This window comes from Perissodus microlepis, chromosome 14 (genome assembly GCF_051167445.1).
Source record: "Perissodus microlepis isolate ML-2025 ecotype Zambia chromosome 14, ASM5116744v1, whole genome shotgun sequence".
Lineage (NCBI taxonomy): Eukaryota > Metazoa > Chordata > Actinopteri > Cichliformes > Cichlidae > Perissodus > Perissodus microlepis.
In genome coordinates this window covers 27,667,240-27,692,363 of record NC_140474.1, presented here as the reverse complement: position 1 = coordinate 27,692,363, position 25,124 = coordinate 27,667,240, and the positions used below count along the sequence as shown (strand labels likewise).

At 38.3% G+C, this 25,124-nt stretch overlaps 2 protein-coding genes and 1 long non-coding RNA gene across 9 annotated transcripts; all 3 read right to left on the bottom strand.

Moving 5' to 3' along the window:
- Positions 1-2,505: 2,505 nt before the first annotated feature.
- On the bottom strand, positions 2,506-8,979 carry LOC146374100 (uncharacterized). 3 transcript variants are annotated; one of them, XM_084951515.1, is made up of 10 exons: positions 8,757-8,979; positions 7,351-8,005; positions 7,179-7,239; positions 7,005-7,085; positions 6,010-6,921; positions 5,858-5,897; positions 5,690-5,746; positions 5,452-5,579; positions 5,198-5,368; positions 2,506-3,904 (listed from the first exon to the last, which is right to left on the bottom strand). In XM_084951515.1, the coding sequence occupies exons 1-2, from the start codon at positions 8,830-8,832 to the stop codon at positions 7,395-7,397; spliced, it is 687 nt and encodes a 228-aa protein (XP_084807641.1). In that variant the 5' UTR covers positions 8,833-8,979; the 3' UTR covers positions 2,506-3,904; positions 5,198-5,368; positions 5,452-5,579; positions 5,690-5,746; positions 5,858-5,897; positions 6,010-6,921; positions 7,005-7,085; positions 7,179-7,239; positions 7,351-7,394. The 3 variants fall into 3 exon arrangements, with proteins under 3 accessions (XP_084807641.1, XP_084807644.1, XP_084807640.1); XM_084951518.1 differs by lacking the exon at positions 5,198-5,368 and having other exon boundaries at positions 2,506-3,527; positions 3,778-3,904; XM_084951514.1 differs by lacking the exon at positions 5,198-5,368.
- Positions 8,980-11,740: 2,761 nt separating this feature from the next.
- LOC146374099 (uncharacterized) lies at positions 11,741-18,209 on the bottom strand. Of its 5 annotated transcripts, XM_084949798.1 has the most exons (11): positions 17,989-18,209; positions 16,578-17,232; positions 16,406-16,466; positions 16,232-16,312; positions 15,237-16,148; positions 15,085-15,124; positions 14,916-14,972; positions 14,678-14,805; positions 13,013-13,139; positions 12,730-12,762; positions 11,741-12,301 (listed from the first exon to the last, which is right to left on the bottom strand). In XM_084949798.1, the coding sequence occupies exons 1-2, from the start codon at positions 18,062-18,064 to the stop codon at positions 16,622-16,624; spliced, it is 687 nt and encodes a 228-aa protein (XP_084805924.1). In that variant the 5' UTR covers positions 18,065-18,209; the 3' UTR covers positions 11,741-12,301; positions 12,730-12,762; positions 13,013-13,139; positions 14,678-14,805; positions 14,916-14,972; positions 15,085-15,124; positions 15,237-16,148; positions 16,232-16,312; positions 16,406-16,466; positions 16,578-16,621. The 5 variants fall into 5 exon arrangements, with proteins under 5 accessions (XP_084805924.1, XP_084805920.1, XP_084805921.1 ...); XM_084949794.1 differs by adding an exon at positions 14,424-14,594 and having other exon boundaries at positions 11,741-13,139; XM_084949795.1 differs by having other exon boundaries at positions 12,730-13,139.
- Positions 18,210-20,971: 2,762 nt separating this feature from the next.
- On the bottom strand, positions 20,972-22,446 carry LOC146374098 (uncharacterized). The gene is made up of 2 exons (XR_014802139.1): positions 22,263-22,446; positions 20,972-22,003 (listed from the first exon to the last, which is right to left on the bottom strand). It is a non-coding gene; the product is annotated as an uncharacterized LOC146374098 (long non-coding RNA).
- Positions 22,447-25,124: the final 2,678 nt, after the last annotated feature.

The following is a 25,124-nucleotide window of genomic DNA, read 5'->3' as shown; positions in this document are numbered from 1 at the left end:
TTAAAGAATAGTTTTTCCAATGCGCTTTAAATGTTATCAGAGCCGATGTTGTGCCAAAAAGTGATCGCAGTCCAAAAAGTGATTTACGGTATTGAAACGTTTGTTTGTGTCATGACATTTGTAAACAGTTGATGTTTAAGGTGCAGTTCATATGGAAGCCAGAGGAGGGTGGTGTTGTGCGCATAATACAAAGTGATGGCGAAACCTAAAAGACGGTGTCATGTCTGCTCCCTGAAGCAATCTCATAACAGTTTCAATCTATTTCAAGCCAGTTAGCACATTTCTGTTATGAAGTGCAATCATTTTTTGGCAGTAAACATTTAAATCCTTTTATTATGAATATCACATTCTCAGATTTTCAAGAGAGACCAGACCAATAGGGCAGCAGAAATCACAAAATTAAATAAATAAATAACAGTTTTATAAAGATTAAAACAGTAAAAAAAAAAGACTGGAATGATTATGATGTATAACACAGAATATGTACAATAACAGAGTTATAAACACACCTAGAAAACACGTGATACTTTTATTTCATCTATAACCTCTGTGCAAATTTTGTTGACTGCAAAGTGTTTATGAATATGTTTTTAAAAGCTGGTTATCTGACTGTCAGTTAATAGCAATTAAAAAGAAAGCTGATTTTTATTATTCCTAAATGGAAAAAGTCCATTATGAATTTTTGTTATGAATTTCATTTATCAATCCACCTCCTCACTGCTCTTTCCCGGTGCAGCAGCCAGAGCTGGATCAAGCAGCCAGATGGCTTCTGGAGGAAGACTAACTGCAACAAAGGGTCTCTGGGAGGCTGCTCAGGCACAGCCGCTGAAAAATCAAAGATGAAATAAAAACTGGACCTGATCATGGTGCTGGATGAGAAAAAAGTCTAGATGATAAACCAGTGTATGAATTGGTAACACTGATTATGATGATCATGTTTAGGTGGAAACTAGCAAGCTAACTTCCTGCTAACCTCTAACTCAGTTAAATTGAATAAATTCTGTTTTCATGGATGCCTGGACGTTAAACTTAATTGTTAAATTTGGTAAAGCAGCAACGCTGATCATTTTATTAAAGATGAAATAAGTTAGACCGTTTTTAGCTCTCAGTGATCCCTCAGTGTTCGTTTGACTTTGGGACCTGAAGCTGACTGAGTTTTGGACCCAGATTACTCCGCGAGGCTCCTGACTACGGTTACCGTAATGCTCTGACAATCCATCAAGCCCTGAGGCTTTGTAGCTCACCAAAGTTGTAGTAAAACATGTTTTGACAGATTTTTGAGAACCCTGTACCACATAAAATCAGTTCAAGGTCAGTAAGCACAACCAGAATTCATAAATAAGGTGCACCGGATTATAAGGCGCACTGTCGATTTTTGAAAAAATTAAAATATTTTAAGTGCACCTTATAGTGCAGAAAATATGGCAGCTTTTCACTTACACATTTTTGAACCACTCATTCATAGAAATAGCTTCCAGTCAAAGATCTGGACAGATCCACCAAGTTCACAGTAGTTTTACCATTTTCTGCAGTGCAGAAAAAAAACCCTGAAAACATCACACCTCTGAAGTAACACATTGTGATTCATGTACAAACAACACACAATTATTGTAGATTCTTCAAAGCCTCCTTATATTCAACACTTGGGTAGGTGGTGCTATACATGCCCTCACAGCACCGGCACATCAATCATCCTATTTTCACCTTGTCACCTTCATTAAGCTGCTCTCTTTCCTCTGATTAATCGTTAGTGCTGATTGGCTACAAAAGGCCCACCGCATGCATGGGGGATACCGTGGGCCAGGGCTGTGGCATCTAATGTCTGGTTGTCAGTGTCCTGTGGAACAACAAGTGATTGTCCTAAAATCAGATGTCCCAGCAGATTGATCTAGTTTGCCATGCTGGCAAAATTGTCCACTCTCAAAATCCCAGTTACCCTGTTGCAAGTCTATTGCAAGACCAATACACCAAGACAAACAGCCATTTATGCTTTTTACACAGACAGCCGATTTAACCAGGGAACTTGGCACAGATGTAGTTTTTCTATCCTCGGTTAAATAATTCTTGTAGAATTATTTAACTAGAAGAATTGTTGTCCCACACATTAAAGTTTCAAATCAGTGAAAAAGCAATCGTGCCAAAGAAATGTCATGTGTTTGTTTAAGATGACTGCAATTATGGTATTAACAGAAAACACACGTCTGTCTCTTTTCTTTTCTGTTTAGTGTTTCACTTACCTTCTAAACTCACCAAGTACTTGCACAATCCTGAGGTTTTCAGAAAAGAACATCCAAGATTAAATAAGGAGGAGATACAGACATTAAAACTAACCTTTATTACTATGATACAAAACAATATTAATGAAGTTGTTAAAAGTGGTACTTCTTACACACACACACACACACACACACACACACACACACACACTCTCTCTCACTCAGCTCATTACAAGTGTTTAAAAGTGTGAGTTGTCTGAAAAACTAAAGAAAGAAAAACACAAAAATGTTACAATACAAAAGTTGGAACTTTATTAACACTCAGAAATACAAATTGATGGGTTGATAAATATCAAGAAGACAGTACATTTCACATAAAGACTGTGCATCATTTTAAGATGAAAAAATGCAATATGGGGTCAACCAGAGGATTAATAATCAAAACTAAGGGATTCTGATATTAATACTGCACCGCCTCGAATCTCACTATAAGTTACATCTGTTGAACTGACTTCTTGCTAGCATTTCCAAGGAAGTCAAGATGAAAAAAATAAAACCTAAAAACAGAGGGTCCAATACATTTAACAGGAATTTGTCAAAAAGCACAACAAAAGTACTGTTTTACTTTTGACCCTGTAACTCAGTTATTAATTTGAAGCTAAACTTTTGTATGTCTTCATAAAATACTGTAAAGCTTTTGACTCTTAGGGAGTCAGGAGCTACATGACAGATGTTATTTTGAATGACTTAGATATTTGCTGTTTACCAACCGTAAGTCTGCACAACAGAAATATTGTTCTCAAACACATTAAAATACACAAGTGAAAGATGATATCTGTAATGCATAAAACTGTAAGCAAAGCAAAACAGTTTATGTGAAAAACTGTAAAATATAATTTCAGAGTTCTTTTTACATTTCATAAGAGTAAAATCCTTGTAGGAGTAAATGTATCCAAGCTTCTGACAGATGTGACAGATGTTTAACTTATTGTTGTTTACTTGTAGTGTACAATAAATAATCAAAAACACAGGATTATTCTGCAACGCTTCATTACTCATTAATGTTACAAATGTTGAAAGGTAAAAGTGTTCAATAAAATCCTAAATATTGCAAAATGCTGTAAGAACTCAGTTCTTCTTTCGCTGCTTTAGGACACATCCCATTATATTGACTACTGTACACACACTACTTAATATTTAAGATACAAAAAATACTGGTTTCTGTGCATGCATCTGCAGTGAAGGTGTGTGTTGTTTTGCCATGCAGCTTTTACTTACTTAGGCGCAATCAAGCACTCTTCTTCATTTTGTCTACCATGAAGTCGAGCCAAAAAAACAAGAAAAGAAAAACGATTTTTCTGGTATGAAGTATAACAGTTCCCTGAACTACCTCTGATAGTGTCCTCATCATGATAATTTTCCCTTTATTTATGATTAGTTATCTTTATCTTCAGAGGTGTGGGTGACAGTTTTAGTGTTTGCTTTAAAAAACAAAAAACAAAAAAGTCAAAACAAAAACTCGAAATATATATATTCTATATACATATATAGAGATGCTCACTCCTGATTGGACACTGAGCTGCACCACCTTCTCCTTCACTCCTCCACCTTGCTGTCCTCTGTGCTCTCTCTCCTCCATCTCCAGGGAACAAATCAGAGTCTGAGCACCAAACCTGTGGACTGTTAGTCTGCAGATAAGAAGGAAAACACACAGAATTCTCATGTTTGCCATTTTTCATACCGTATTATTATAGTATATTAGTTTATCAGTCCAACAGATTTATTTTCCCAAATGGATCATTACAGCTTTTGCCACACTGGTCCACTTGATTGTCAAAGTGTATTAGCGCTTTATTATTTCTTTCTTTTCTTTACTTTGAAATTATTACAATCAAAACGGACAGGACTGGGGAATGGGAAAGAGAAAGATGAAGAAAAGAGAAGTTGGGAAGATGCTCAACAGAAGGAGATGGAAAGCAAAAAAATAGGAGAAGAGAGACACAGAGATAAGAGAAAATTGGAATCTGTTTGATCACCTGCTGGAAAAATAAAAACAAGCAAAAAGAGAAAAACACAGTAGCGAAACCACAGCAACAACCAACATAAGCACAAGTTATAGTAAATAATAAATATCTCCACATCCCGGAAGGGGCCTGATCGAGCCACAGGGGCCATAAACTTACAGTTTATTTAAAACTAGAAATAATAAAGCAGTTGACGTGTTTCAGGCTGTGACTTTTAGTATCTGTTGGTACTTCATCACTTTGAATAAGTGTAAGTCAACACCAGGCCGCACTTTCAGCACTTTCAGCACTTTCAGTCTTTCCATTAAACAAATAAACAACAATCCATTATTTTCACCATTAAACAATAAAATATGCTTCTTGACTCCTTGATGCAGGTGCCCACCTACGACCTGGTTTATTAATACTAAGCTAAAGAGGAAAGCAACTCACTGTAGTTCTCACAGCTCAGGACAAGCAGACACCTGATGTTGAGTGACTGAATGGAACTAAAACAAGAATTCATAATTATGTTTGTCTGCCATGAACACGTGATGATAAAACTCTGCATATGCAGTCAGGAGACTGATGACCTGTGAAATGAGCTGTTAGAAATGTGCAGATATGTGTAAACATTGATCAGCATTTACCATCCAGGATGGAGCAAAACTTCTGACCTGCATGTATGAGAACCTTTAATCACATCATCTTTGTAGTGAAATAGCTGATGACTCATTAAACGTTTCCATGTAATTTATCCACAGTGAAAAATATTCACTTTGCTGGATCTGAAAATCACGTGTTCATTTCATTAGACACTAGCAATGCTATTAAACTGGACCTTATCATTATCATATAGCACTAAATGTGAAACTGAGTCATATCATAACAATCTATATATGTAATATGTGTTTGCCTGAATCTTCCAGCACAAACAGAAAGAGGAGCTGTTGTCTGAGTATCAATGCAAATACACACCAGAAATCGTTCAGTAAAGACAAATTTAATAAATGAAAGCTGGTGAGAGGGTCTTTGATGTTTCTCTTTGGATCCTCCTTCCATCCATTTCTTCAGCTTATCCAATTCAAGACTGGAGCCATCCCAGCTGTTATGGGGCCAGAGGCGGGGGTACAACCTGGACAGGTCAGTCTAACACAGAGAAACAGACGACCATTCACACTCACATTCAACCTAACTGCATCTCTCTGGACTGTGGGATGAAGCTGGAGTACCTGGAGGGAACCACAAAGGCCCGAGGACTGTCTTGCTCTCAGGTGACGGCCGTTCACGCTGCTCTGAACACTCAGTTGTCTTTGGATCATCCTGTTGTTTGTCTCCCAGTGTCGTTACTGCTCCGCTCCTTTCAAAGACAAACATCAAATAACACCAAATGAGAGTGAATCACTTCAGAACAACGGGAACACTCCTGGTTATTGTGAGCAAACGTCATAACAAGATGAATATATTTACCATTTTACTGAGGGAAAATCTTCTGTGTGGAATTTCTTCTCATCTTGGCTCTTTTTCCTGACATTTAGAAACAAGAGGCAGAAAAGAAAGAATAAAAGTTAAAACCTCAACGATTTTCAAATATTTGGGATATTTTTGAAACGACCTTAAACACTATTTACTACTTACCACTTTGTTCATTCTTGCTGACGTTCACTCTCCTCATCTTCTCTCTAAAGGACAAATGACAGTAAAGAGGGAATCATTTTAGTAACTTTATCAACCAGGTGAGCAGAATTTTAGATCTTTATCAATATTCTGATTAAAAGCAGAGTGAATACTTATCTTTTTACGAGAAAGGGTTCAATCCGTCCTGTCTTAGGTCTTAATGTCACCTTGGCTCCTCTCTGTTTTCTCTGAAAAACAAAAGACAAATGGGAAGAAAAAAATTAGTAAATGATTTCAGCAACTAGAGGAAGTGTTCACTGAGGAGGAGCTGTCATAATAATATAAAATCAATATATACTTATCTTTTTTTTAATGAGAGTTTACAGAGCACGCTGGCTTCGCTCCTCCCTCCGCTCCTCTCTGAAAGTTAACTGGATAAAGGATAATAACAATTAATAACATCATCAAAACAGACAAACCTGAAAGAATTGCTGATCAGAGCTGTGACAGAGTCACAGATTAGTTGGATGTATACTTATCTTTCACAATGAGAGCGTTTGCATAGACGTCTCTTCAGGTCTTTTTATTGTTTTCTCTCTGCAGAGGAAAGTGATGAGACTGATGAGGAAATACCAAATACAAAGACTGACAAAAGGAACTGAGAAAGTCAAACCAAAACCTATACTGGGGGAAAACTGTAGGAAACAGAACTACTGAGGCAAGGAAACACGAGGGGACGGAGACTAACACTCTGACAAGGGACAAAGGGAGACTGACACAATATTTACACACAGGAGGCTGATTATGGGAACTAAGGACACATAGAAACACAGCTGAACCGAATAAGAAATGAACAACAAGTCGAAACAAACTCTAATGACAGTTCAACAAGTTTCTAAACACAACAAATAACTTTCAGGATGTTTCAACAATGTGTAAAATGAGTTCTTATCTTTTTTTGTGAGAGGGCCTTCAATGTTTCTCTTTGGATCCTCCTTCCATCCATTTCTTCTGCTTAACCAATTCAAGATTGGAGCCATCCCAGCTGTGGGCCAGAGGCGGGGGTACAACCTGGACAGGTCAGTCTAACACAGAGAAACAGACAACCATTCACACTCACATTCAACCTAACCGCATCTCTCTGGACTGTGGGATGAAGCTGGAGTACCTGGAGGGAACCACAAAGGCCCGAGGACTGTCTTGCTCTCAGGTGACGGCCGTTCACGCTGCTGTGAAGACCCTCAGTTGTCTTTGGATCAAATAACACCAAATGAGAGTGAATCACTTCAGAAACACTCCTGGTTATTGTGAGCAAACGTCATAACAAGATGAATATATTTACCATTTTACTGAGGGAAAATCTTCTGTGTTGAGTTTCTTCGCAGCGTGACTCTTTTTCCTGACTTTTAGAAACAAGAGGCAGAAAAGAAAGAATAAAAGTTAAAACCTCGACGATTTTCAAATATTTTAGGACACTATTTTAGAAACAACCTTAAGCACTATTTACTACTTACCACTTTGTTCAGGCTTGCTGACGTTCGACATGCTTCACTGTATATTATAATCTCAAGCGCTTCCTTGCTGGAGTCGGGCTCCGGATGCTTCTCTCTTCCTCCGGAGCCTTCCTCTTAGCACGCTTTGCCGACATATTTAGAAAACGGCAGAGCACCGAAGTGAGAACTCTGCCGTCCGCGCTGTAGTCTGTTATTCTCCAGCGGTTCGTCATCTCAGTGTCCTCTGTTCGGTAAACAGTGGAGATGACTCTGGTGACGGGGAGGCTGTCGACAGTCAGGGTGCGGACACAGTTCCTCCGATCTGCCTTCAGCACAGCAAGATCCGCTTTCTCTGGAAGAACTGGAGTCAGGAAGCGTGGATGAGAGCTGGAGCCCGCAGGCGGCAGCATCATGCCAGCTGGTGAGTCCGTAGGAGGAAAAGGAGTGGTGTTCTCTCTCTGGCTCTGCCTCACATGGACAAATGGTGTCGTCACCTGGTCCTGGTGGAACAATCCTTTAAAAGGTATGTAAGGAAAGTCCTTGGACCCAGTCACCAGGTTATGGTAAAGAGTGAGGACCAGGTGGGACATGGAGTCCAGATGGCTGCTGCTCAGTTCACGGTTCCTCAAGTTAATGACGACCATCTGAGGTGCAGTGATTGGACTCACCAGCTCAGCTACGAGAAAGCAAAGTGTGCATCTACGTTAATCATGTGATCACACAAATTAAAGCCTGAATTTAAATTGTCCAGACATGGCTTTACATCATCATAAGCTCTTCCACACACAAACAGTAAGAAGCTCCCAGCAGAACTCATTGTTTATGAAAGCCTTCACATTTTTTGGTAAAAGTTTTCATGTGGTGTAAGGCTGCATGGACTTTCACTGAGGTTTTAATACGCATTCACATTAAGGAGTAATATCTTCATATTAGTTGAGCATCGATATTTTGAGAATAAAGCAGCTACATTTAGGTGAGAAACCTCCCACCTCCTTATTGCAGGCACACACTGTTTCAATCTCAAACTCATCCAGCGACTTTGTGAACTTTTAAAACTCCATTCTCCAGCTTTACACATTCACAATCTATGAAACTTTCACGTATAACTCAGCGCCAGCAGCCCAAACATGTCAACTCAAACCCTCTACATGCAAAAACGGGCCCGCGCGCTGACGTCAGCGTCCTCCAATGCCTTACGTCGTTTCCAGGGCGCGTGCATTCAACTGTTTTTTTTTTCAGCAATTAAAAAAAAACATGGCGCCATCTTTATAGTGTACTGGCACATGTTAAAATTGATGTTACTCAAGTATGAAACATCTCATCCTAAATGTTAACACTCATGAAGTCCTACTTCCAAACAATAAAAGACAAAAATCTAAGTTGTATTTGTTTGCTAGCACTCTGACATATTAGCCTGCTGTACTCACCGTAGCGTTGATCTATCACCTCCTCAATGAAAACGGAGAGCAGGTGCATCTCGCGACTGAAGTTTGTAGAAGTCATTTTGCAAATCCTTCTTGAAGATTTTCAAACGTTAGCTGTAGTTTGAAAAATCCGAGTTTTCACAGCACTAGTGGGAAAAAGCTCCTGTTTGCGCTCAAATGTGAAACCCGAATTCCAATTTTGCCTCCTGCTTTTATACCTGCACTCAAACACGTCATCATCACCATGACTCCCAGTGTCACCGAAAATCAATATTTAAAATAAAATTCGTCTAATTATCATAGTTTTTAAAATATATATATATTTCTCATTTTATTTTACTGTTTTATTCATCCTTTTTAAAAAATATATTGCCAAACTTTGTCGTTTTAATTCTTTAAAAAATCATTAATTCACCAGTTTACAAAAATGAAGATCGATATCTGAAATTTAAATTAATAAATAAATAATTACAATTGATAATGGATTTTTAGCATTAAAGAATAGTTTTTCCAATGCGCTTTAAATGTTATCAGAGCCGATGTTGTGCCAAAAAGTGATCGCAGTCCAAAAAGTGATTTACGGTATTGAAACGTTTGTTTGTGTCATGACATTTGTAAACAGTTGATGTTTAAGGTGCAGTTCATATGGAAGCCAGAGGAGGGTGGTGTTGTGCGCATAATACAAAGTGATGGCGAAACCTAAAAGACGGTGTCATGTCTGCTCCCTGAAGCAATCTCATAACAGTTTCAATCTATTTCAAGCCAGTTAGCACATTTCTGTTATGAAGTGCAATCATTTTTTGGCAGTAAACATTTAAATCCTTTTATTATGAATATCACATTCTCAGATTTTCAAGAGAGACCAGACCAATAGGGCAGCAGAAATCACAAAATTAAATAAATAAATAACAGTTTTATAAAGATTAAAACAGTAAAAAAAAAAGACTGGAATGATTATGATGTATAACACAGAATATGTACAATAACAGAGTTATAAACACACCTAGAAAACACGTGATACTTTTATTTCATCTATAACCTCTGTGCAAATTTTGTTGACTGCAAAGTGTTTATGAATATGTTTTTAAAAGCTGGTTATCTGACTGTCAGTTAATAGCAATTAAAAAGAAAGCTGATTTTTATTATTCCTAAATGGAAAAAGTCCATTATGAATTTTTGTTATGAATTTCATTTATCAATCCACCTCCTCACTGCTCTTTCCCGGTGCAGCAGCCAGAGCTGGATCAAGCAGCCAGATGGCTTCTGGAGGAAGACTAACTGCAACAAAGGGTCTCTGGGAGGCTGCTCAGGCACAGCCGCTGAAAAATCAAAGATGAAATAAAAACTGGACCTGATCATGGTGCTGGATGAGAAAAAAGTCTAGATGATAAACCAGTGTATGAATTGGTAACACTGATTATGATGATCATGTTTAGGTGGAAACTAGCAAGCTAACTTCCTGCTAACCTCTAACTCAGTTAAATTGAATAAATTCTGTTTTCATGGATGCCTGGACGTTAAACTTAATTGTTAAATTTGGTAAAGCAGCAACGCTGATCATTTTATTAAAGATGAAATAAGTTAGACCGTTTTTAGCTCTCAGTGATCCCTCAGTGTTCGTTTGACTTTGGGACCTGAAGCTGACTGAGTTTTGGACCCAGATTACTCCGCGAGGCTCCTGACTACGGTTACCGTAATGCTCTGACAATCCATCAAGCCCTGAGGCTTTGTAGCTCACCAAAGTTGTAGTAAAACATGTTTTGACAGATTTTTGAGAACCCTGTACCACATAAAATCAGTTCAAGGTCAGTAAGCACAACCAGAATTCATAAATAAGGTGCACCGGATTATAAGGCGCACTGTCGATTTTTGAAAAAATTAAAATATTTTAAGTGCACCTTATAGTGCAGAAAATATGGCAGCTTTTCACTTACACATTTTTGAACCACTCATTCATAGAAATAGCTTCCAGTCAAAGATCTGGACAGATCCACCAAGTTCACAGTAGTTTTACCATTTTCTGCAGTGCAGAAAAAAACCCCTGAAAACATCACACCTCTGAAGTAACACATTGTGATTCATGTACAAACAACACACAATTATTGTAGATTCTTCAAAGCCTCCTTATATTCAACACTTGGGTAGGTGGTGCTATACATGCCCTCACAGCACCGGCACATCAATCATCCTATTTTCACCTTGTCACCTTCATTAAGCTGCTCTCTTTCCTCTGATTAATCGTTAGTGCTGATTGGCTACAAAAGGCCCACCGCATGCATGGGGGATACCGTGGGCCAGGGCTGTGGCATCTAATGTCTGGTTGCCAGTGTCCTGTGGAACAACAAGCGATTGTCCTAAAATCAGATGTCCCAGCAGATTGATCTAGTTTGCCATGCTGGCAAAATTGTCCACTCTCAAAATTCCAGTTACCCTGTTGCAAGTCTATTGCAAGACCAATACACCAAGACAAACAGCCATTTATGCTTTTTACACAGACAGCCGATTTAACCAGGGAACTTGGCACAGATGTAGTTTTTCTATCCTCGGTTAAATAATTCTTGTAGAATTATTTAACTAGAAGAATTGTTGTCCCACACATTAAAGTTTCAAATCAGTGAAAAAGCAATCGTGCCAAAGAAATGTCATGTGTTTGTTTAAGATGACTGCAATTATGGTATTAACAGAAAACACACGTCTGTCTCTTTTCTTTTCTGTTTAGTGTTTCACTTACCTTCTAAACTCACCAAGTACTTGCACAATCCTGAGGTTTTCAGAAAAGAACATCCAAGATTAAATAAGGAGGAGATACAGACATTAAAACTAACCTTTATTACTATGATACAAAACAATATTAATGAAGTTGTTAAAAGTGGTACTTCTTACACACACACACACACACACACACACACTCTCTCTCACTCAGCTCATTACAAGTGTTTAAAAGTGTGAGTTGTCTGAAAAACTAAAGAAAGAAAAACACAAAAATGTTACAATACAAAAGTTGGAACTTTATTAACACTCAGAAATACAAATTGATGGGTTGATAAATATCAAGAAGACAGTACATTTCACATAAAGACTGTGCATCATTTTAAGATGAAAAAATGCAATATGGGGTCAACCAGAGGATTAATAATCAAAACTAAGGGATTCTGATATTAATGCTGCACCGCCTCGAATCTCAATATAAGTTACATCTGTTGAACTGACTTCTTGCTAGCATTTCCAAGGAAGTCAAGATGAAAAAAATAAAACCTAAAAACAGAGGGTCCAATACATTTAACAGGAATTTGTCAAAAAGCACAACAAAAGTACTGTTTTACTTTTGACCCTGTAACTCAGTTATTAATTTGAAGCTAAACTTTTGTATGTCTTCATAAAATACTGTAAAGCTTTTGACTCTTAGGGAGTCAGGAGCTACATGACAGATGTTATTTTGAATGACTTGGATATTTGCTGTTTACCAACCGTAAGTCTGCACAACAGAAATATTGTTCTCAAACACATTAAAATACACAAGTGAAAGATGATATCTGTAATGCATAAAACTGTAAACAAAGCAAAACAGTTTATGTGAAAAACTGTAAAATATAATTTCAGAGTTCTTTTTACATTTCATAAGAGTAAAATCCTTGTAGGAGTAAATGTATCCAAGCTTCTGACAGATGTGACAGATGTTTAACTTATTGTTGTTTACTTGTAGTGTACAATAAATAATCAAAAACACAGGATTATTCTGCAACGCTTCATTACTCATTAATGTTACAAATGTTGAAAGGTAAAAGTGTTCAATAAAATCCTAAATATTGCAAAATGCTGTAAGAACTCAGTTCTTCTTTCGCTGCTTTAGGACACATCCCATTATATTGACTACTGTACACACACTACTTAATATTTAAGATACAAAAAATACTGGTTTCTGTGCATGCATCTGCAGTGAAGGTGTGTGTTGTTTTGCCACGCAGCTTTTACTTACTTAGGCGCAATCAAGCACTCTTCTTCATTTTGTCTACCATGAAGTCGAGCCAAAAAAACAAGAAAAGAAAAACGATTTGTCTGGTATGAAGTATAACAGTTCCCTGAACTACCTCTGATAGTGTCCTCATCATGATAATTTTCCCTTTATTTATGATTAGTTATCTTTATCTTCAGAGGTGTGGGTGACAGTTTTAGTGTTTGCTTTAAAAAACAAAAAACAAAAAAGTCAAAACAAAAACTCGAAATATATATATTCTATATACATATATAGAGATGCTCACTCCTGATTGGACACTGAGCTGCACCACCTTCTCCTTCACTCCTCCACCTTGCTGTCCTCTGTGCTCTCTCTCCTCCATCTCCAGGGAACAAATCAGAGTCTGAGCACCAAACCTGTGGACTGTTAGTCTGCAGATAAGAAGGAAAACACACAGAATTCTCATGTTTGCCATTTTTCATACCGTATTATTATAGTATATTAGTTTATCAGTCCAACAGATTTATTTTCCCAAATGGATCATTACAGCTTTTGCCACACTGGTCCACTTGATTGTCAAAGTGTATTAGCGCTTTATTATTTCTTTCTTTTCTTTACTTTGAAATTATTACAATCAAAACGGACAGGACTGGGGAATGGGAAAGAGAAAGATGAAGAAAAGAGAAGTTGGGAAGATGCTCAACAGAAGGAGATGGAAAGCAAAAAAATAGGAGAAGAGAGACACAGAGATAAGAGAAAATTGGAATCTGTTTGATCACCTGCTGGAAAAATAAAAACAAGCAAAAAGAGAAAAACACAGTAGCGAAACCACAGCAACAACCAACATAAGCACAAGTTATAGTAAATAATAAATATCTCCACATCCCGGAAGGGGCCTGATCGAGCCACAGGGGCCATAAACTTACAGTTTATTTAAAACTAGAAATAATAAAGCAGTTGACGTGTTTCAGGCTGTGACTTTTAGTATCTGTTGGTACTTCATCACTTTGAATAAGTGTAAGTCAACACCAGGCCGCACTTTCAGCACTTTCAGTCTTTCCATTAAACAAATAAACAACAATCCATTATTTTCACCATTAAACAATAAAATATGCTTCTTGACTCCTTGATGCAGGTGCCCACCTACGACCTGGTTTATTAATACTAAGCTAAAGAGGAAAGCAACTCACTGTAGTTCTCACAGCTCAGGACAAGCAGACACCTGATGTTGAGTGACTGAATGGAACTAAAACAAGAATTCATAATTATGTTTGTCTGCCATGAACACGTGATGATAAAACTCTGCATATGCAGTCAGGAGACTGATGACCTGTGAAATGAGCTGTTAGAAATGTGCAGATATGTGTAAACATTGATCAGCATTTACCATCCAGGATGGAGCAAAACTTCTGACCTGCATGTATGAGAACCTTTAATCACATCATCTTTGTAGTGAAATAGCTGATGACTCATTAAACGTTTCCATGTAATTTATCCACAGTGAAAAATATTCACTTTGCTGGATCTGAAAATCACGTGTTCATTTCATTAGACACTAGCAATGCTATTAAACTGGACCTTATCATTATCATATAGCACTAAATGTGAAACTGAGTCATATCATAACAATCTATATATGTAATATGTGTTTGCCTGAATCTTCCAGCACAAACAGAAAGAGGAGCTGTTGTCTGAGTATCAATGCAAATACACACCAGAAATCGTTCAGTAAAGACAAATTTAATAAATGAAAGCTGGTGAGAGGGTCTTTGATGTTTCTCTTTGGATCCTCCTTCCATCCATTTCTTCAGCTTATCCAATTCAAGACTGGAGCCATCCCAGCTGTTATGGGGCCAGAGGCAGGGGTACAACCTGGACAGGTCAGTCTAACACAGAGAAACAGACGACCATTCACACTCACATTCAACCTAACTGCATCTCTCTGGACTGTGGGATGAAGCTGGAGTACCTGGAGGGAACCACAAAGGCCCGAGGACTGTCTTGCTCTCAGGTGACGGCCGTTCACGCTGCTCTGAACACTCAGTTGTCTTTGGATCATCCTGTTGTTTGTCTCCCAGTGTCGTTACTGCTCCGCTCCTTTCAAAGACAAACATCAAATAACACCAAATGAGAGTGAATCACTTCAGAACAACGGGAACACTCCTGGTTATTGTGAGCAAACGTCATAACAAGATGAATATATTTACCATTTTACTGAGGGAAAATCTTGTGTGTGGAGTTTCTTCTCATCTTGGCTCTTTTTCCTGACATTTAGAAACAAGAGGCAGAAAAGAAAGAATAAAAGTTAAAACCTCAACAATTCTTTTAATGTTTGGGATATTTTAGAAACAACCTTAAACACTATTTACTACTTACCACTTTGTTCATTCTTGCTGACGTTCACTCTCCTCATCTTCTCTCTAAAGGACAAATGACAGAAAAGAGGGAATCATTTTAGTAACTTTATCAACCAGGTGAGCAGAATTTTAGATCTTTATCAATATTCTGATTAAAAGCAGAGTGAATACTTATCTTTTTACGAGAAAGGGTTCAATCCGTCCTGTCTTAGGTCTTAATGTCACCTTGGCTCCTCTCTGTTTTCTCTGAAAAACAAAAGACAAATGGGAAGAAAAAAATTAGTAAATGATTTCAGCAACTAGAGGAAGTGTTCACTGAGGAGGAGCTGTCATAATAATATAAAATCAATATATACTTATCTTTTTTTTAATGAGAGTTTACAGAGCACGCTGGCTTCGCTCCTCCCTCCGCTCCTCTCTGAAAGTTAACTGGATAAAGGATAATAACAATTAATAACATCATCAAAACAGACAAACCTGAAAGAATTGCTGATCAGAGCTGTGACAGAGTCACAGATTAGTTGGATGTATACTTATCTTTCACAATGAGAGCGTTTGCATAGACGTCTCTTCAGGTCTTTTTATTGTTTTCTCTCTGCAGAGGAAAGTGATGAGACTGATGAGGAAATACCAAATACAAAGACTGACAAAGGGAACTGAAAACGTCAAACCAAAACCTATACTGGGGGAAAACTGTAGGAAACAGAACTACTGAGGCAAGGAAACACGAGGGGACGGAGACTAACACTCTGACAAGGGACAAAGGGAGACTGACACAATATTTACACACAGGAGGCTGATTATGGGAACTAAGGACACATAGAAACACAGCTGAACCGAATAAGAAATGAACAACAAGTCGAAACAAACTCTAATGACAGTTCAACAAGTTTCTAAACACAACAAATAACTTTCAGGATGTTTCAACAATGTGTAAAATGAGTTCTTATCTTTTTTTGTGAGAGGGCCTTCAATGTTTCTCTTTGGATCCTCCTTCCATCCATTTCTTCTGCTTAACCAATTCAAGATTGGAGCCATCCCAGCTGTGGGCCAGAGGCGGGGGTACAACCTGGACAGGTCAGTCTAACACAGAGAAACAGACAACCATTCACACTCACATTCAACCTAACTGCATCTCTCTGGACTGTGGGATGAAGCTGGAGTACCTGGAGGGAACCACAAAGGCCCGAGGACTGTCTTGCTCTCAGGTGACGGCCGTTCACGCTGCTCTGAAGACCCTCAGTTGTCTTTGGATCAAATAACACCAAATGAGAGTGAATCACTTCAGAAACACTCCTGGTTATTGTGAGCAAACGTCATAACAAGATGAATATATTTACCATTTTACTGAGGGAAAATCTTCTGTGTGGTGTTTCTTCGCAGCGTGACTCTTTTTCCTGACTTTTAGAAACAAGAGGCAGAAAAGAAAGAATAAAAGTTAAAACCTCGACGATTTATAAATATTTTAGGACATTATTTTAGAAACAACCTTAAGCACTATTTACTACTTACCACTTTGTTCAGGCTTGCTGACGTTCGACATGCTTCACTGTATATTATAATCTCAAGCGCTTCCTTGCTGGAGTCGGGCTCCGGATGCTTCTCTCTTCCTCCGGAGCCTTCCTCTTAGCACGCTTTGCCGACATATTTAGAAAACGGCAGAGCACCGAAGTGAGAACTCTGCCGTCCGCGCTGTAGTCTGTTATTCTCCAGCGGTTCGTCATCTCAGTGTCCTCTGTTCGGTAAACAGTGGAGATGACTCTGGTGACGGGGAGGCCGTCGACAGTCAGGGTGCGGACACAGTTCCTCCGATCTGCCTTCAGCACAGCAAGATCCGCTTTCTCTGGAAGAACTGGAGTCAGGAAGCGTGGATGAGAGCTGGAGCCCGCAGGCGGCAGCATCATGCCAGCTGGTGAGTCCGTAGGAGGAGAAGGAGTGGTGTTCTCTCTCTGGCTCTGCCTCACATGGACAAATGGTGTCGTCACCTGGTCCTGGTGGAACAATCCTTTAAAAGGTATGTAAGGAAAGTCCTTGGACCCAGTCACCAGGTTATGGTAAAGAGTGAGGACCAGGTGGGACATGGAGTCCAGATGGCTGCTGCTCAGTTCACGGTTCCTCAAGTTAATGACGACCATCTGAGGTGCAGTGATTGGACTCACCAGCTCAGCTACGAGAAAGCAAAGCGTGCATCTACGTTAATCATGTGATCACACAAATTAAAGCCTGAATTTAAATTGTCCAGACATGGCTTTACATCATCATAAGCTCTTCCACACACAAACAGTAAGAAGCTCCCAGCAGAACTCATTGTTTATGAAAGCCTTCACATTTTTTGGTAAAAGTTTTCATGTGGTGTAAGGCTGCATGGACTTTCACTGAGGTTTTAATACGCATTCACATTAAGGAGTAATATCTTCATATTAGTTGAGCATCGATATTTTGAGAATAAAGCAGCTACATTTAGGTGAGAAACCTCCCACCTCCTTATTGCAGGCACACACTGTTTCAATCTCAAACTCATCCAGCGACTTTGTGAACTTTTAAAACTCCATTCTCCAGCTTTACACATTCACAATCTATGAAACTTTCACGTATAACTCAGCGCCAGCAGCCCAAACATGTCAACTCAAACCCTCTACATGCAAAAACGCGCGCGCGACGCGCGCTGACGTCAGCGTCCTCCAATGCCTTACGTCGTTTCCAGGGCGCGTGCATTCAACTGTTTTTTTTTTCAGCAATTAAAAAAAAACATGGCGCCATCTTTATAGTGTACTGGCACATGTTAAAATTGATGTTACTCAAGTATGAAACATCTCATCCTAAATGTTAACACTCATGAAGTCCTACTTCCAAACAATAAAAGACAAAAATCTAAGTTGTATTTGTTTGCTAGCACTCTGACATATTAGCCTGCTGTACTCACCGTAGCGTTGATCTATCACCTCCTCAATGAAAACGGAGAGCAGGTGCATCTCGCGACTGAAGTTTGTAGAAGTCATTTTGCAAATCCTTCTTGAAGATTTTCAAACGTTAGCTGTAGTTTGAAAAATCCGAGTTTTCACAGCACTAGTGGGAAAAAGCTCCTGTTTGCGCTCAAATGTGAAACCCGAATTCCAATTTTGCCTCCTGCTTTTATACCTGCACTCAAACACGTCATCATCACCATGACTCCCAGTGTCACCGAAAATCAATATTTAAAATAAAATTCGTCTAATTATCATAGTTTTTAAAATATATATATATTTCTCATTTTATTTTACTGTTTTATTCATCCTTTTTAAAAAATATATTGCCAAACTTTGTCGTTTTAATTCTTTAAAAAATCATTAATTCACCAGTTTACAAAAATGAAGATCGATATCTGAAATTTAAATTAATAAATAAATAATTACAATTGATAATGGACTTTTAGCATTAAAGAATAGTTTTTCAATGCGCTTTAAATGTTATCAGAGCCGATGTTGTGCCAAAAAGTGATCGCAGTCCAAAAAGTGATTTACGGTATTGAAACGTTTGTTTGTGTCATGACATTTGTAAACAGTTGATGTTTAAGGTGCAGTTCATGTGGAAGCCAGAGGAGGGTGGTGTTGTGCGCATAATACAAAGTGATGGCGAAACCTAAAAGACGGTGTCATGTCTGCTCCCTGAAGCAATCTCATAACAGTTTCATTCTATTTCAAGCCAGTTAGCACATTTCTGTTATGAAGTGCAATCATTTTTTGGCAGTAAACTTTTAAATCCTTTTATTATGAATATCACATTCTCAGATTTTCAAGAGAGACCAGACCAATAGGGCAGCAGAAATCACAAAATTAAATAAATAAATAACAGTTTTATAAAGATTAAAACAGTAAAAAAAAAAAAAGACTGGAATGATTATGATGTATAACACAGAATATGTACAATAACAGAGTTATAAACACACCTAGAAAACACGTGATACTTTTATTTCATCTATAACCTCTGTGCAAATTTTGTTGACTGCAAAGTGTTTATGAATATGTTTTTAAAAGCTGGTTATCTGACTGTCAGTTAATAGCAATTAAAAAGAAAGCTGATTTTTATTATTCCTAAATGGAAAAAGTCCATTATGAATTTTTGTTATGAATTTCATTTATCAATCCACCTCCTCACTGCTCTTTCCCGGTGCAGCAGCCAGAGCTGGATCAAGCAGCCAGATGGCTTCTGGAGGAAGACTAACTGCAACAAAGGGTCTCTGGGAGGCTGCTCAGGCACAGCAGCTGAAAAATCAAAGATGAAATAAAAACTGGACCTGATCATGGTGCTGGATGAGACAAAAAGTCTAGATGATAAACCAGTGTATGAATTGGTAACACTGATTATGATGATCATGTTTAGGTGGAAACTAGCAAGCTAACTTCCTGCTAACCTCTAACTCAGTTAAATTGAATAAATTCTGTTTTCATGGATGCCTGGACGTTAAACTTAATTGTTAAACTTGGTAAAGCAGCAACGCTGATCATTTTATTAAAGATGAAAGAAGTTAGACCGTTTTTAGCTCTCAGTGATCCCTCAGTGTTCGTTTGACTTTAGGACCTGAAGCTGACTGAGTTTTGGACCCAGATTACTCCGCGAGGCTCCTGACTACGGTTACCGTAATGCTCTGACAATCCATCAAGCCCTGAGGCTTCATAGCTCACCAAAGTTGTAGTAAAACATGTTTTGACAGATTTTTGAGAACCCTGTACCACATAAAATCAGTTCAAGGTCAGTAAGCACAACCAGAATTCATAAATAAGGTGCACCGGATCATAAGGCGCACTGTCAATTTTTGAAAAAATTAAAAGATTTTAAGTGCACCTTATAGTGCAGAAAATATGGCAGCTTTTCACTTACACATTTTTGAACCACTCATTCATAGAAATAGTTTCCAGTCAAAGATCTGGACAGATCCACCAAGTTCACAGTATTTTTACCATTTTCTGCAGTGCAGAAAAAACCCCTGAAAACATCACACCTCTGAAGTAACACATTGTGATTCATGTACAAACAACACACAATTATTGTAGATTCTTCAAAGCCTCCTTATATTCAACACTTGGGTAGGTGGTGCTATACATGCCCTCACAGCACCGGCACATCAATCATCCTATTTTCACCTTGTCACCTTCATTAAGCTGCTCTCTTTCCTCTGATTAATCGTTAGTGCTGATTGGCTACAGAAGGCCCACCGCATGCATGGGGGATACCGTGGGCCAGGGCTGTGGCATCTAATGTCTGGTTGTCAGTGTCCTGTGGAACAACAAGCGATTGTCCTAAAATCAGATGTCCCAGCAGATTGATCTAGTTTGCCATGCTGGCAAAATTGTCCACTCTCAAAATCCCAGTTACCCTGTTGCAAGTCTATTGCAAGACCAACACACAAAGACAAACAGCCATTTATGCTTTTTACACAGACAGCCGATTTAACCAGGGAACTTGACACAGATGTATTTTTTTTCTATCCTCTGTTAAATAGTTCTTGTAGAATTATTTAACTAATTCTTGTAGAATTATTTAACTAGAAGAATTGTTGTACCACACATTAAAGTTTCAAATCAGTGAAAAAGCAATCGTGCCAAAGAAATGTCATGTGTTTGTTTAAGATGACTGCAATTATGGTATTAACAGAAAACACACGTCTGTCTCTTTTCTTTTCTGTTTAGTGTTTCACTTACCTTCTAAACTCACCAAGTACTTGCACAATCCTGAGGTTTTTAGAAAAGAACATCCAAGATTAAATAAGGAGGAGATACAGACATTAAAACTAACCTTTATTACTATGATACAAAACAATATTAATGAAGTTGTTAAAAGTGGTACTTCTTACACACACACTCAGCTCATTACAAGTGTTTAAAAGTGTGAGTTGTCTGAAAAACTAAAGAAAGAAAAACACAAAAATGTTACAATACAAAAGTTGGAACTTTATTAACACCCAGAAATACAAACTGATGGGTTGATAAATATCAAGAAGACAGTACATTTCACATAAAGACTGTGCATCATTTTAAGATGAAAAAATGCAATATGGGGTCAACCAGAGGATTAATAATCAAAACTAAGGGATTCTGATATTAATGCTGCACCGCCTCGAATCTCACTATAAGTTACATCTGTTGAACTGACTTCTTGCTAGCATTTCCAAGGAAGTCAAGATGAAAAAAATAAAACCTAAAAACAGAGGGTCCAATACATTTAACAGGAATTTGTCAAAAAGAACAACAAAAGTACTGACTGTTAATGTTTTATTTTTGACCCTGTAACTCAGTTATTAATTTGAAGCTAAACTTTTGTATGTCTTCATAAAATACTGTAAAGCTTTTGACTCTTAGGGAGTCAGGAGCTACATGACAGATATTATTTTGAATGACTTGGATATTTGCTGTTTACCAACCGTAAGTCTGCACAACAGAAATATTGTTCTCAAACACATTAAAATACACAAGTGAAAGATGATATCTGTAATGCATAAAACTGTAAGCAAAGCAAAACAGTTTATGTGAAAAACTGTAAAATATAATTTCAGTGTTCTTTTTACATTTCATAAGAGTAAAATCCTTGTAGGAGTAAATGTATCCAAGCTTCTGACAGATGTGACAGATGTTTAACTTATTGTTGTTTACTTGTAGTGTACAATAAATAATCAAAAACACAGGATTATTCTGCAACGCTTCATTACTCATTAATGTTACAAATGTTGAAAGGTAAAAGTGTTCAATAAAATCCTAAATATTGCAAAATGCTGTAAGAACTCAGTTCTTCTTTCGCTGCTTTAGGACACATCCCATTATATTGACTACTGTACACACACTACTTAATATTTAAGATACAAAAAATACTGGTTTCTGTGCATGCATCTGCAGTGAAGGTGTGTGTTGTTTTGCCATGCAGCTTTTACTTACTTAGGCGCAATCAAGCACTCTTCTTCATTTTGTCTACCATGAAGTCGAGCCAAAAAAAAGAAGAAAAGAAAAACGATTTTTCTGGTATGAAGTATAACAGTTCCCTGAACTACCTCTGATAGTGTCCTCATCATGATAATTTTCCCTTTATTTATGATTAGTTATCTTTATCTTCAGAGGTGTGGGTGACAGTTTTAGTGTTTGCTTTAAAAAACAAAAACAAAAAACAAGAAAAACTCAAAACAAAAACTTGAAATATATATATTCTATATACATATATAGAGATGCTCACTCCTGATTGGACACTGAGCTGCACCACCTTCTCCTTCACTCCTCCACCTTGCTGTCCTCTGTGCTCTCTCTCCTCCATCTCCAGAAAACAAATCAGAGTCTGAGCACCAAACCTGTGGACTGTTAGTCTGCAGATAAGAAGGAAAACACACAGAATTCTCATGTTTGCCATTTTTCATACCGTATTATTATAGTATATTAGTTTATCAGTCCAACAGATTTATTTTCCCAAATGGATCATTACAGCTTTTGCCACACTGGTCCACTTGATTGTCAAAGTGTATTAGCTCTTTATTATTTCTTTCTTTTCTTTACTTTGAAATTATTACAATCAGAACGGACAGGACTGGGGGATGGGAAAGAGAAAGATGAAGAAAAGAGAAGTTGGGAAGATGCTCAACAGAAGGAGATGGAAAGCAAAAAATAGGAGAAGAGAGACACAGAGATAAGAGAAAATTGGAATCTGTTTGATCACCTGCTGGAAAAATAAAAACAAGCCAAAAAAAAGGGAAATAACACAGTAGCGAAACCACAGCAACAACCAACATAAGCACAAGTTATAGTAAATAATAAATATCTCCACATCCCGGAAGGGGCCTGATCGAGCCACAGGGGCCACCAGGAGTGAGCCAGTACATACCCATACCCAGCTTCTTCTCTCAGCCCTTCTGCCCAAAATGGCGAACAGAGAAAAGGGGTGTGAAGACCCCATAACTCACTCCGCCCACTCATTTGTGATGTTGCTGTCTGCTGTTCTAAAGTACATTTAAAACATGGGAGGGGTCTACTACTACTACTACTACTACTACTGTTACTGCTACTAACACTACTACCAATAATAATAATACATTTACTTTAAAAGCGCCTTTCAAGACACTCAAGGACACTTAACAACAGAATAAAACACAAAGTAGAATAATGACAAATGGTAAATGGCCTGTACTTGTATAGCGCTTTACTTAGTCCCTAAGGACCCCAAAGCACATTACACTACATTCAGTCATCCACCCATTCACACACTGGTGATGGTAAGCTACATTGTAGCCACAGCTGCCCTGGGGCGCACTGACAGAGGCGAGGCTGCCGGACACTGGCGCCACCGGGCCCTCTGACCACCACCAGTAGGCAACGGGTGAACTGTCTTGCCCAAGGACACAACGACCGAGACTGTCGGAGCCGGGGCTCGAACCAGCAGCCTTCCGATTACAAGACAAACTGCCAACTGTTGAGCCACAATCGCCACAAAACAAAGAACTATAAAAAAAAAACAGGTTCACAGTGAATATGCAGACTTGAACAGACAGGTTTTAAGTTGAGATTTAAACTGGGGGAGAGAACCAATGTGTCTTATATCTGAGGAAAGAGAGTTCAACTGAAAGCTCTGCTTCCCATGGTGCTGTGGCACAAAGAAAGCACAGCAAGTTGGATAGAAGAAGAAGATCGAACTGAGTGAGCAGTTGAGCTAGTGGTTAATAGGTCAGAAAAGTAAGGAGGAGCAAGGTTATGAAGGGCCTTGAAGGTGAGCAGAAGAAGCTTGTGTACTATTTCACGGAGAGCCAGTGAAGTTCCTGAAGGATAGGGATGATGTGCTGGTAGGAGGGGCTACTGGTAATAATGCGGGCAGCGAAGTTTTGAACCAGTTGAAGCTTGTGGAGGGATTTCTGGGAGAGACCATGCAAGAGACAATTACAATAGTCAATGTGAGAAGTAACAAGACTGAACAAGAATGGATGCACACTGGGTGGAAAGTGAAGGACGTAATTGGTTAATGTTGTGTAGATGGAAATAAACAGAGGGTGTGAGATCACTGATGTGAGATTTATAGGATGGTGTCATCCTAAACAGGTTACTAAGGGTCTTAACCTGAGGTGAAGGAAAAACTGGAGTTTTCAATAGTGAGAGTGAAATGATTTGCCTTCAGCAGGTTGGATTTACTGCCGATAAGAAGGATGTCAGTTTCATCCTAATTGAGCTTAAGAAAATTAGAGCTGAACCAGGATTTTAATTACAATAAGCTTTCTGTAAGAAAGTATTGGAAGGTGGGAGGGAGGAGTCAGGCCTGCAGGAGAGATATAACTGGGTGTCATCAGCAAAACAGTGAAATTTGAAGATCAAATTCTGGAAAATGGTACCAAGAGGGAGGATGTATATTATGAAGAGGGCCTAAGACTGAACCTTGGTGTACACCAGAAGTGACTGGGAACAGACAAGAGCAGAATAATCTAAGTTTGATAAACTCTGACGGTCAAGGTGAAATGACTGAAACCAGGCTAGGGGTTTGTTGGAGATGCCAAGAGAAAAACGTCTGTTTAGAAGGACGGAGTAAGAGATAGTGTCGAGGGCTGAACTGAACCAGGATGCTGAGAAGACCAGAGTCAGCTCCGAGTAAAAGATCATTAGTAACTTTAAGCAAAGCAGTTTCTGTACTGTGACATGAGCAAAAGCCAGATTGAAATCTCTCATAGATGTTATTATTAACCAGGTGTGAATAAAGATTAGCTGGGACTATTTTTTCGAGTATTTTAGAAATGAAGGGTAGATTAGAATTTGGACAGAAGTTGTTAAAGCTGTTAGGATCCAAGGAAGGATCCAAGGAGTGACTGAAGCAATCTTGAACAAAGAAGATACGATACCGGTGGTGAGTGAAGAGTGAATGATAGCAGAGATGAGTGGGAGTAAGAAAGAGAGGCACGATTTCACAAGTACTGTAGGTATAGGCTCAAGATGACATGTACTAGGCTTTTACATATGAACTCAGAAATATCAGATATATCAAGAACATGAAAGGTGGAAAAGCTCAACACAACATTCGAATTGAGTTGCTGGTGAATGTTATTAATTTTCGTAGTGAAGAACAGCATCA

What these genes read in the sequence shown, in the direction of transcription:
- LOC146374100 (XM_084951515.1), bottom strand. Translation starts at nt 8,832, where the DNA reads ATGACTTCTACAAACTTCAGTCGCGAGATGCACCTGCTCTCCGTTTTC. An exon ending in GGTGATAGATCAACGCTACG is followed by an intron (nt 8,006 to 8,756) that starts GTGAGTACAGCA and finishes GCTTTCTCGTAG; the next exon opens with CTGAGCTGGTGAGTCCAATC.
- LOC146374099 (XM_084949794.1), bottom strand. Translation starts at nt 18,064, where the DNA reads ATGACTTCTACAAACTTCAGTCGCGAGATGCACCTGCTCTCCGTTTTC. An exon ending in GGTGATAGATCAACGCTACG is followed by an intron (nt 17,233 to 17,988) that starts GTGAGTACAGCA and finishes GCTTTCTCGTAG; the next exon opens with CTGAGCTGGTGAGTCCAATC.